Raw genomic sequence first — 13,503 nt, forward strand, 5'->3', positions numbered from 1 at the left:
GACCATGTGTTCAGCAATAAGCCAGTAAAACATTTATATCATGTAGAAAACACGTTGCGAGGTGCTGTAGATATATAGATTATGTTGCAGTCATGTATTTCCTGAAAATCCCCGCTCCATCTCCCCGACTCTCTTCACATCCTTGATCTCTCTCTCATCCTTCATCTTTGTTCATCCTGTGCGCCTCGGTTTAATTCACTCATACGTGAACTACCACTGCGCATCCATATTTTTAATTTTTTTTTAAACCGATATAATTTCATGGTGGCTCCGAACAAATTAACACAAGTTCACTACAATATTATTCAGTGTCTGAAGGGAAGAGATGACGAGCTCAGCTTGCTAACTAGATGGAGATGAAGCAAAAACAAGGGGGGAGGAAGTAGTGGTAAATGACAACATGTTTTCTGTGTATGTGTGGATGTGTGCGTGTGTGTGTGTGCAAAATGATATCTCTCTGTGGACTCATCACACCAACAAATATTCTGATGATGTGATACACGATTGAGTTTCAAACCATTTAGTTTAATGAATAAATATTAGTTCCAAACTGAACTTAAAACAGGATGGGGTATTGTTCTGTTAATTGTGCGGGTTTTTTCCCTGAATGTTTGCTTGTTCCAACTCTTGCCACATAATCTCAGCAAAAATAGAAACCAAATTATGTTGAAAACAAAAACACCTTCATTTTCAGCCAAATTGGCTGCCATAAACAGTAATTTGTCATAAACAATCCTGAAATCCCCAAAACGAGAACAAATTGGACACTGTTAAAATGTCTTCCTCTCGTATTCTTCTTTTTGCATTCTCCATGAATAACTTAAACACACAGCCAACACAGTTTGCTTGTTAGCAAGTTGCAACCGGCTGGACGTCCCATGTGTAGGTGTGCGGATTGGGAGGAGGGTTAAGGTGCATGCGTGGAGAAGGAAATTGGATGAGGAATAAACAAAGGATCCGAATAAGACGCTAAGACTCAAATTTGCCCCTTCATTCCCATTTTCCATATTAAATCCTCACCGAGAATTGTTTTCTTCACCATTCAGCACAATAAATCCACCCATTGCTCTTACGGCTGCTGTTGCTGTTCCTCACTTCCACACTCAACTGTGTTGCCACATTGCGTTAAATTCAAATACATTATATATTATTCATTTTGTGACATCGCTTCTCTAATTAATCTGTGTGCATTACCTCCACATCTGCTCCAATTTCTACTCTTCAAGGAACCACATTGAAGCTGTCAAGAGCACTTAAATCGGGAGTAAAAGTATTGAATAAAAAATAAAAGAAATAAATAATAAAACACATAGAGCCACTTCAATGGATGAAATGACAGTGTCCTTGAAAAAAAAAAAAAACTACCTGGTAATATATACAACTAGTCAAAAGTTTCAGAATGCCCCCATTTTTCCAGTTTTTATTGAAATCTCAGCAGCTCAAGTCCAGTGAATCACCTTAAATTGTACAAAGGGAAAGTGGTAAACTGCCCAAGGTAAAAAAAAAAGTTTAGGTCACCAAAAACTAAAAGAATCTTGTCCCTTTTTCAGGGATGAAGAAATTGGTTAATTTACAGTTTTCCTGCAGCAATGGAAGTAAAAGAAGCCGTGAAAGTTCCTACTGGTTGATGACTGGCAGTGTTGGAACAAACTGTGTCGATGCATCATTAGGACAATACTGTACTGCAGGAAGTAGTACTGTATATACTGTAAAAAGACAGGCAACTAAGGAAGACAGTCTGGTTTGTCAGGGCTTCAAACTACAGCAAGATAATGACCTGAAACATTAGAAGAATAGAACCAGACTTCATGTGATGGAAGAGCAGCACCGTCTCCAGACTTAAACCCGTAGGTTTGGGGTGAACTGGACGGAAGGTGACAGCATAGCAAAAACTACAAGTGAAACACATCTCCGACAGTGTTGGAGGTAAAAACTTTCCAAACAGTTTCCATTGTAGAAAGAATGTCTCGAGTTTGTTCGGCTGCTGAGTGGGTCAGAAATGTACAGCACATTTGGGATTTAAGATCCCATCCATCCATTTTCTTGGAGGTCGGATCGTGGTGGCAGAAGATCAAGCTGAGTAGTCCCAACGTCCCTCTCCCCCAGCAATATTTTGCAGCTCTTCCTGGGAGATCCTAAGGTGTTCCCAGGCCAAATGAGATATATAATCTCTGCAGCATATTCTGGGCCCTTACCCCGATGCCTCCTACCAGTTAGATATCACTGGAAGACCTCTGATGGATGAGGCATCCTAACCACTCCTTTCAATGCAAAGGAGCTCCCTCCGGATGTCAGAGCTCCTTAACCTATCTCTAAGGCTGAGCCCTGCCACCCTGCGGAAGAATCTCATTTCAGCTGCTTGTACGCGCAATCACATGCTTTCGGTCACTACCCAAAGCTCATGACCATAGGTGAGAGTTGGAACAAAGATCGACTGGTAAATTGAGAGCTTTGGATTTAAGATTCCTTATTTTAAAAAAAACTTCATAGTGTATTTGTTCTCTGCTTTAATTTCAGAGTACACTGAGGCATTACACTGTGTAAATTTCAGTAACAACCACAAAAATTGAGGCATTATAAAAATTTTGACCAGTACCATACCCCCCAAAATTACAATCCCTAAGCAACAGAAAGTGATCATGTTTAACTGAGTGGATTATTTGATTTAATGCAATTTTCTTATCCTTGTTCATTTTGTGAGTTCTAATGAGATCTGTGATATTCTTGTTAAGGAGAAAGAGAAGTAGCAACATCCAATTACAGGCAGAAAACTTGCTCGCTCTTGGGTCTGTGCTTGAATCACATAATGTGAGAGAGACTGGCAGCACTCGGACCGAGCCAGCCAGGCAGCATCTCTCTCTGGATGACCTTAATGGATTCCTATCTGTAACTAAAAATGTCCATTTTCTATCTCCCTGGCATTCTCCTCCACAGCCCCCAGATACAATAGATTTTTTTTTTTTTTTTTAACCTTCTGTCTACCCCCTTGCCATCGCTCACTCCTTGTTTTCTACAGTGGAGTGGAGTGGAGTGAGTCAGAAAGTACAACTGAGAGAAGAAAAAAAAAACATGCAGTGTTTGTTTTATTATGCGCATGTATTTTATTTGAGTATGAGTATGTGTGTCTGCGCCTGAATGAGTTTCAGTGTCATTGTACTGTCCGCAGGTATGACTGCTTGTCTAATGGGTGATCCACAGCCAGCATTAAGAACCATATCTGTGTGAGAACAAGGTTGTGTGATTACATTAACAACTAGACTGAGTGTTTACATTAAAACACTTTTCTCTGACACCATGAACACTGTAGGATGTCCCATTCAAAATGATGCATCACGTGTAGATAGGTTTCCTTGAACAATCACACCGACGGCTGTGTTGACACAGTGCGGTTAGGATTCTGCATAATGTTGTGTCTACAGTTTGATACGATGTGATAGAAACATACTGGTGAGGTTCCCAAACGTTTAGTGCTGACCTACATTCAAAGGGTGCTGGCAGGGGTGCAGTCACTGTTGGTGTCTGCAGGCTTCTCCCTGATTTAAACAGACTCGCACAATATTCCAGTAGAATGGATATGGATAGAGAAGTGCTGCAATGAAAACCTGAAGTCTCTGCACGCATCACAGATCAGAAATGAAGTCATTCACACTCAAACCTGGCTGATCATCACCTGATTTAATTAAGCACCCACTCACAATCCAGAGTCGGTGATTAAATCATTCGGAAATGTAGTATATGTGCACATCCCGTAAAACATGAGCAGGTGCCGCACACTGTTGTTCCCCTCTGCAGTTTTATAACTTTGATGCCAGTTTATTTTGAGAGTGGATATACTATGCTGGGCCTTTTTTTAGAATGGACAGCAACTGGGTTTGTAACATCCTGGTTACAAATATCACATAATCCTAGTTTCAGGGGTTCCAGTTGTTTTCTTAATATAAGCAAGCCCACAAGGACATTTATATATATATATATATATATATATATATATATATCTACATAGCATATATATTACATTTTTTCATATTCCAAGATATAATGCCCTTGATATTGAAGATTCCCCCTGAGTGAGGAAGTGTGAGGGTGCCTCCACCCACCCACCTCACACTTCCTCAGTCAGAATCCCCCCAGGCAATTACACATGTGGGAACTGTCAACTATGTCATTTCACATATAAAACTAGTACTTTCAATTTTTCCTCACTCAGGAAGAATCTTTAATATCGAGGGCGTTATACATTATAATGTGAAAAATGTAATATACGTGCTTTAATGTACTGGCGGGGTTGCTTATATTGGAAAAGCAGCTAGAACCGTTAAAACAAGGATTACTGAACACGGACGCTGTTCATAACCAGGATGTATAACAAGGCCAGTTATTGTCCATTTAAAAAAAGCCAGTGACATCGAAGCTATAAAACACTCTCATAGAGGAGGTGATATTGACTCTCTACTCATGAGGAGAGAACAGTTTTGGCCTTAACCATTAGATTTCATTTATTCTAGCCATAATTCTAGGATAATGGGTTTGCACATACATCTTGGACTGTCATTGTCATCTCTCTCTATATATACTGTATATATATATATATATACATACCACCATATATACCAGAGAAAACTTCAAATATTTTCCAAGTATAAATAATAATGTTGATACTGAATGAATCAGTAAAATGTTGAAGGACAACATATTTCATTTTTTCATTATCTGCCTTTTCAATTCAATATTTGCTCATAACAGATAAAGCATGAGCATTCTCTGTGGTAATGCTTAGGCACTCACAGCCCTTGGTGAAGGTTATAGAGAAAGATTACCCTGGTTAAATATTAAAAATGTCAAAAGTCAGTTAAATGTTGAGACACAAAGTGCTTCTTTTGTTAAAGTCCAGCTGAAAATAGTCATCCCATTTTTCCAGTCAAACTTAATGTCAACATGGTTTTAAATGTATTGTTAATAGCTTTATATTATTAAAAGGAGGATAAACAGTGTTTAGGGACATGTTTGTCTCAGGTGGCTGGAGGAGGCGTATCGCTGTCTGTTTGACTGACAGCAGCTGGCAGGCTGAGCTCAAGTATAGATCTTGTGTACAACAGCGGGGAACGATCAAGACCAAGTAAACAAGCACTTTAGCTTGGAAGGCATGAGCAGACTGTGTGTTGTTAGCAGTGGTATTGAAGACTAAGGACCACACCAGCATCTAAACTAGCTAATTAGCCATCTAGTCTGCCAACTGATGTTAGCAGTGCACTTTTCTCCCCATGATTGTTTGTTTGGTGGCTTGTTCAACAGGTGCAGGACAAGGCGTGTGTTCGTGTCTGTGAGCTGGATAAGAAGGAGATTTTGGCAGTAAAGCTAATGTGTGCTGTTCCTCAAAGTCTGTGGCTGTAGTGTTCTGTATCAGGCTGTTGTATGGCTGTTTGTTTCACCGACAAACATATTCTCTATTTGCATAGATGAAGAAATTTGACTAGGAAAACAAATTAGTAGAATATAAAAGACAGAGTTGGGTTTGTTTCAGTATTAAAACCAAAACAGTACTTTTGTGTAATAACTTTGTAAGAGGAATATAAACCTTCTTGTACAGAACTTTTCTGTTAAAGATATTTTCCAATATTTTCATTTTTTTTTATATTTTCCAAAATATTTCCAATATTTTCCTAAATATTTCCTGTGTTTTCCATCAGTATTAAAAGTCAGAATACTAGCAGCCGTACATGAACTTTGCCTAAATATAAAAACTTTGAAGTTTCTTGATTTCGTGAGTTAAATCTGGAAATACACACTTTTACAAATTTTATACACACATAATATTGGTGGGTAATCCAAAAGTATTGCAGTTCGATACCCAGCTCTGTAGTAACTGGCTCTACAGTAAGCTCAAACTGCAGCACCGATTACATCAGACCACATCCAAGCAGATGCACAGATCACTCACATATTTGTGATGCAACAGGCATTTTTGTGTCTATACTTCGCTCAACTTGTATGATGTCATATGAACATGCAACACTGAACCATTGATGATTCCTCACTGCTTGTCAGACTGAAGTACATGAAAGCCTCTGCAACTCAGGGGCAATTGTCTTTTGAGATCATGGCTGGTGAATTGTAGAGACAATTTAATACTAAAAAATAAAATAAAATAAAAATAAAAAAACAGACAAATCAATATATAAAACGGAGTGACAAAATACAGTTGGCCATAGTTTGTGTAAACTGTCTCCATCAGACAGTTGTCCATCTGTTTTATCCTCAGAAGAGATATGTGGAGGCTGTCCCTCTTGGCCTGTAGACAAATTACCCACTATTGATTTCCAGTAGTCTAAGCCAGAAGTCCCCATTACCTGTCATGTGTTGTGTGTGTGTGTGTGTGTGTGGCGGGTATTAAGAAGAGAGAACAAGATCAAAATGAAGACTTTTATCCTGTAGAATTCAGAAGACGTCATAATACACGATTCAATACACTTTCAAAAGTATAAACTTGTCAAAATATATAGTGTATTATTGATTTTCTTTAGAGCTGCTTTCAGAGCTCAGGGAAGAATTGGAAATGTGTGTGTTCGATTTTGTGTCAATGTATTTGTCACGCGGTAGCATTTCACTTGTCTTCTTTGCTTTCCGTGATGGATCTTTGGAAGTCATGATGTGCACAGCGCGAGCATATCATCATCCTCTTGCAATAATTACACACGTCAATCCATCACAATCCATAAATAATTTTTAAAAATCAGTTACTAGGATGTCAAAAGCAATAGTTTGCCTCCACTGTTGCCTTTGTTTAAATGGCACTGTATTTATTACAAGCTGTTGAAGTCACACAAGTGTGCCACGGCGCTAGAGTGAACTCATTAACGTGAGTAAATTGACATCCAACTGTTATGAGAGGATGTGACCTTTTCATAAACTCCAAACAATAACAAAGAAATAAAAAATAAATAAATAAAAAAATCATTACAAGCGTGCCACGACACACTGCAATGAGTGTCTGCTTTTTATTTTGAGCTTTAAAATAATTGCCGCATGACGCTGCAAAAGATGCACTTTAAGGTTTCACTCTTCAAATTATTTCCCGCGTTTATCAGAGAAATTACATGAACACAGAGGTGAAATGCATTGATGCTTGGGATAAGAGATGTGTGTCAGTGCCAGGTCATCCAAGATTTATGATGCTTTATAATGTGTCATGATTAACTTTCATGGCGTTAGGGTATAATTACAGTGTCCTTGTGATGTGTGTATAAGGGTTTATAATCTCACTGTATAACTAGCAATTTAAGTCAAATGTTATTGGAGCTAACCTTGGGCACAGGTATGATGTTATTAAAGGAACAGTCACTATAAAGTGCACTGCAGCCATCTTCAATCAAGGATTATAGTTTTGCCAATCATCCCCTAACCTTTCCCTCCCCTTTTTTTTCTCTTTCTTCCCGTCTTTTCGGTCTTCCATCCCTTTCCACGCTCTCCGCCTTCCCTCCCTCTCTCCAGCCCACTTCATACCCGGTCACTTCTTTCTCACATCCCTTTATCCATCTCCCTGCCACTCCTCCATCTAATCATTTCTCCTGAGTGGGGCTAATTAAAGGGGATCTGACGGAGTGCGCTGACCACAGGAACATCAATCAATCTCTGTCCAACACGGCGAGCCCCCGCTGACTCCCCCAACCTGCTGCCAACGTGCAGCTCCGCAAAAGGTTAATTGTATTCATTATATAAGGGACAGAGCGAAAGAGGGAGACAGTGAGGGAGAGAATACTGTCTAAAGTCACCCTGAAGATCCTGGCTTTGGGGTGAATTCTCAGTTGGCCTCAGCGAGGTTAAACTTGGAGCACCGACACCACCTGTCAGCTACTTCTCTCTTAATGTCAGATTCCTCTCCACCCAAACTCTGATGTGACTAGCATTTTTTACTTTTATGTCACCCCCCCCCCCTTTTTTTCCTTCCACACCATTCCATCATTTATTCACCTCATCTCCCCTCCATCACTGCATAACACATATACGTAATTGTATTAATTTAGATGATGGAACATATGAAAGGAGTCACACATCATTAATAGAGCCTCCTGATTAGTTGATTAAGCCTTAACAGACTTTGGGCTAAAACTCATTTAGTCCTTCGGGTCCAACTGACGCCGCTGCTAATGAGGTTTGATGCCGCTTCATTTTTTGTTATAGATATTAACAGCTTTCCAACACACCCGACCATTTGTTATTACAGCTCTACTTCCATTTGTTAGCAGCTGCCTCCAAAGCACAGAGGCAACTTTGAAGGTGTTTTTAATGTTATCAGAATAACACAGGTGAAACTTTGCTTTGTACCGATGTTAATAATCAGGCACATTAAGTGATAATCAGACTGAAACACCATTTTGTTTCACTTTAATCACAGAGTCTGACATTATGTTCATATTAGCCATTTTTAGTTTAACTTTCAACAACCTATAAAGCTGTGTCAGTCACATTCAGGCTTGTCACCGTTTTTGGTGGCCATTTTTCTACTGCTATTCTCCATGGATCTAGTTAGGCAGCTATCTTGCTATAAAGAGTCAGATGATTACATTCAAATACAAATCTTTGATTGGTCAGTTGTTTCTTCAACTGGGGGAGATCAATGAGTACACCTCCTGTAAGAAATGAGTCCCTAGGTTAAGCAGGTTCTATAGCATGTCCTATAGGTATGTTTTATTCAGCGGCCTCTAGTGGCCATAGTAATTACAACATGAGCAAAGGAGGAAGTTAGGTGACGTATTATATAAAGCGACGAAGGTGGAAGGGTGGACAAAACCTTTCATTTTCCATGTGAAACCGATAGTCAGTGTTGTTTCTTTTATCCATGATCGTTCCACAACCTTAACTGTGTGTTTCTTAATGTTACCATGATGATGAAAGTCTTCTAACCTAAAGGAAGTATTTTTAGCCCATTTTACTCTTTTTTGTTAACCTAACCTAAACCTAGTAGTTTTTGTGCCTAGACCTAACCAAATCATGTTCCACAAGTTTAACCGTGAGTTTATGTTACCATGACAACGGAAGTCTGGTACGCCTGCCGTTGGGTCGTAACCGAGGGTAGGGACGAGTAGAGGTGGAGGACATGTGTTTTTCAGAGGTCTGGTACTATACTTCTAGCGAGGTAGGCTGTGCACTGATGCGAGTGGCAAAGCAAAACCAACAGGTGGCTCCTTGTGAGTGAGTGATTGAATCGTCTTGCACGTTGAAATGTGGCCTGAAATGTTGTTTCCTCACATACACATCACACATACAGAAGTGACAAATTCAAGAAAAAGTGTGGATAGAAAGAGTGGATAAACAAAACGAATGCAGATGCTTCCATACAGAGCGTGAAGGGTAACTGAACGGTTTAATGAGTCATCATACCACCAAATGAGAGAAACATATCTTGGAAGAATGATGATCCATTCAGCTCATAGACTTGGAAAATCTCCAGGGCAGCACATTGAAGTTGTTCTGATGGTTCCTGGTTGGGTGTTGATTTTTTCCTATAGTTTGTCACCCATTGGTATATGTATATTTGATCAGTGTAACATTAAGCGGCATTACTCTGAACAACCCTAGAGGCATGTAGATGCCTGGTACTACTTTAAAGTAGGATTTTTGTCAGCCTGATCAAACTCACAAGGACTTCAAAAGATATTCTGGTTCTCTGTGGACAGGTTCATTAAAATATTTAGATTTCATATTAGGTTTCAATTCGTAAAGTATGTGTTTGGTTAGCTAATCTTACACAGCCTCTTAGAAAGTATCATTTCATTATGCTTCTTTTCTCTTTAGCCTTCGGCGATCTGTGAAAACTTGTGCCTGAATTCTTTTTAAATCTGTTTATACATTTGTAGTCCAGTCAAAAGGAGTGGGCCTACTTTTTTGCACAACATCATAGACAAATATTACAGCTTTTTTTTTTTTTTTAGAGGATTTATAGTTATGTGACTACCTCATTCTCAATCTGGGCCCTTGTTTTTGCTAGTATACAAACTTTCCTGTAAACAGCTTGTTGAAACCACTTCTGAACTCATCTTGAATTGCTCCCTTTTACTTCTCTTTCATTCACTTTCCTTTTATTCATGCAAAAGAAAAAACTACTCTTCAGAACCAAAGGTTGAATTACAACAAAAACTTTTTCAAACAAACTGCATGTGGTTACTGTAGAAACGCGTTCATCCCATCAGTGGAGGTGACACTCAGACATTCTGCCTGGCTCTGCGCTAAGCACTCTTCAGCACATATCATGCAAGAGTGTGACAGCAAAGATGGCAAGCACACTCCCAGTGGCAAGTGTTTCACCTCCCACCAGTCGTATTTATTTTGACAAGAATGTCTTGTGCTGGAGTGACTCGAATTAAACATGTGCAACTCGATGTAGGCTAATTCACAACCTCTATACGTTGTGATGCCATGTAACGTGCCTTTAGAGATGGCCTCGGCAACCACTTTAACAGTTGGCTGCTCCGTGCATCTCCCACTGCACCACCATTTATTACTTATAGGACGACTGTTAAGAAGTTGATGCCTGGCGTTTTCTGAGCAGCCGGGGTGCCTGATCTCTGAAGTGGCTTACTTGAATAACTCAAAACACAAAAAATCCATAATGTATCCTGGTGCAATCAAGGTCATCTTTTACAGATCCTGGAACGACACATGCACAAACTCAAACAGACATTGATCCCTAATGAGCCTCTATAGGAGTCCCCTTGTAGCTAACAGGCTGGTTGTTAATTCACAAGTGATGCTTTCCGTCGTCTCCTGCGCACAAAGGACCGCTAGGGGGTTCGGTGTGCTCGAAACCAACTTGATCGTACGACATGTCATTTTGAAAACCCACTTAACAATCATCATCCTCACAATCAGCATCAGCATCTTCCTGGCTGAATCACACTCTCTTACCCAGCCCTTCAACTCTGAGCATACTGAAACTTGTATACTGTATGTTACCTGACATTTCTACCACACAGGTAAAAAAAAAAACCTGTATATGATATATAACTGATTGTAACTTTCCTGTAACTGACAGTATGTTGAAATTCTACCAGTGCATTCCTAGCAAGGGAGTAGGAGTAATGATAATGAATGATAACATACACACTAATGACAGTGTGTATGTTACAACCCAGGTCGTTCGTGGGGAAAAGGGAAGCAACGTATCCCCAGATGCGATTAGTAACGCAAAGTTAATTATTAGTGAGGAGATAAATAACATTGATACAAACAATGAATAAGGGTGAATTAAAAATGGAAACAGGGAAAACAAGTGCTGCTAAATCAAAGAACCAAATATAACAAAAAGAGGACTCTAGATTAATAGGAGTTTTTTTGTTTTAAACTGACGTTCTGAGCCAAATAAAATGGAAAAGAAACCTATCTACCTACTGTGCACAAAAAACAATGGCTGCCATCATAACATTGTAATTAAAGTAAATTTTTGCACATATTTAAACTATAATTTCATCAACTATATTTCTAATTGTATCTATATTTACTTTCGCAATGTGTATTGTCACCTGTATAAATTGTGTAGCGTCATATAAGTAGCATTGTGAATGGGGATTTATATTGTATCCGTGACAACCTGCTTTTAATTGTTAGAGCAAAACGCATTTTTACCGTTCTCATTTGTCACTTATTCTCCTGGCATCAGCTTGTATCACCAGATGTGGCTCAATATCCAGCAAACATCAAGCCAGTGGTGAGTCAACACAGCAGCTGTGTAAAGTATATGTTACGCTGCCTCCACATGGCAGGGAGGCAGTACTGCCGCCACAGCTGGACACTGAAGTCAAGGTCACTGGGAGAGTGTCAACTGCTGGAAACATACAGCTTCAACCTTTGTCCCCCGGGAGGATTTTGTGAATATGTGCCTGTGCGCGTGTATGTTTGCATAGAGGACATTTTCAAAGTGTTTGTTGTCTGTGCCTCTCTACGTAAGTGTGTGTGTGTGTGTGTGTGTCTTGGGGGAGAGCTTCGCTGTGGTAGCTGGGTTAGCCTCTCGAGCATCATTATCACTGGAATAAACAACAGCTAAGCTCCGATGTCCTCTGTGCCCTTGTTCCTCTATTAGATGGTCTTAAGTTTGTGTGTGTGTGTGTGTGTGTGTGTGTGTGTTTTCAGCACACTCCTGCTTTCATAATTTGCAAGCAAGTGCACTTACATAAGTGCCATCTTGATTTCTACTTTTGTCTTAATTAGTTTACCAGTCGATTGTGAGTTCTCATCTGTATCTTATGTGTGTGTGTGTGTGTGTGTGTGTGTGTGTGTGTGTGTGTGTGTGTGTGTGTGTTTATTAAAGGTACCTCATCCCTTCACTGGACCGCTCCCATGCTGGCTTCTACCGCTGCATCGTCAGGAATCGGGTGGGAGCCCTTCTACAGAGGCGCACAGAAGTACAGGTGGCCTGTAAGTATCCACGAGGGATGCAGGTGAAACACAGATGAATGGACCAAATGGATGAATAAATGGATGGATGACAGACAGAGAGAGAGGGAGAGACAGCGTGCGTGTGAGTGTGAGACTGCTTGCGGAGTACACAGTATGCCCACACTCTGTTTGGTTGCCTTTGTATCAAGGACTGACAAGGGAGGGACAGATGCTGGCAGGGTGAAAGATCTACCTGCATCTCATTCGGGGTGTTATCAACCCAGACAGCTGTTCCACTCAGCATTCTCATTAGATTGATATTGTTGCCATGGTTGTTTTTAACTTTCAATATGACCGTCGCTTATTTCATTCTCTCTCTTTTGTCAACAACATCTGTCGTTTCTTGGCGAAAATGGGGCTCAGATGCACCGTGTTTCTGAACATTTTCGGCTGTGTTTTTTTTTTTTTTTTGAGGCTGCTCAGCTCCCTCATCTTGTTAACGATCTATTACAGACACGCCGCAGAGGCGTCTGGAGGGTTGTCACAGCGAATCCACCCCACACACCCACCCACCGCCACCCCCATAGGCACAACCACCCTTCGCCCATTATCCCACCTTCCCGGGGATATGCCAGGTTCATTGGCTTCCCCTTGTTCCAACGACATTTGAGTGGATGTGACACGCCGCTGTACCTGACTGAACAATGCAGCTAACCAGGCGTGAGAGAAGAGAGATGGGAGGGAGACAGAGAGGAGTGAACAGTCCCACTGGTCCACTTTTTTAGAATTGGGCAAACATACTGATACTGCTGCGCAAGCCAACTCCTTCCTTCTGCATGTTCCATTTCCTCCAGCGGTCTGACTCTTTGTTGCTTCCATCGCACTTTCTTTTTCTTGCTGTTTTCCTCCCTCTCTCTTGACTTTGTCTGGTGTCTGGCCACCACTGCTTTCTATTTATTTCTTGGCCTCCACCCCACTGTTATTCGGTTTCCCTTTATTCCCACCTCTTCCCATTTCCATAATTCTCTTCTTCCCCCTCATCAGTTGCTCATGAAGGGGTATGGATACTGTGGCAGAGCAAAAAAGGAGAATTAAGGACACCTGCAGAAGCAATGGATGAGATAGACAGGGGAG

At 40.5% G+C, this 13,503-nt stretch overlaps 1 protein-coding gene across 2 annotated transcripts in view; it reads left to right on the forward strand.

Moving 5' to 3' along the window:
- The window catches only part of sdk2b (sidekick cell adhesion molecule 2b), a 266,455-nt gene that overhangs the window by 186,901 nt on the left and 66,051 nt on the right, over positions 1 to 13,503 (forward strand). For both annotated transcript variants that reach the window (XM_087169889.1, XM_087169890.1), the window contains exon 3: positions 12,302 to 12,408. In XM_087169889.1, the coding sequence (XP_087026015.1) occupies positions 12,302 to 12,408 (107 nt within the window). The remainder of the gene's footprint in view (positions 1 to 12,301; positions 12,409 to 13,503) is intronic.

This window comes from Seriola lalandi, unplaced genomic scaffold, assembly GCF_002814215.2.
Source record: "Seriola lalandi dorsalis isolate HSWRI2012SDOR001 ecotype SW California unplaced genomic scaffold, Sedor1 jcf7180002054920, whole genome shotgun sequence".
Taxonomy (NCBI): domain Eukaryota; kingdom Metazoa; phylum Chordata; class Actinopteri; order Carangiformes; family Carangidae; genus Seriola; species Seriola lalandi.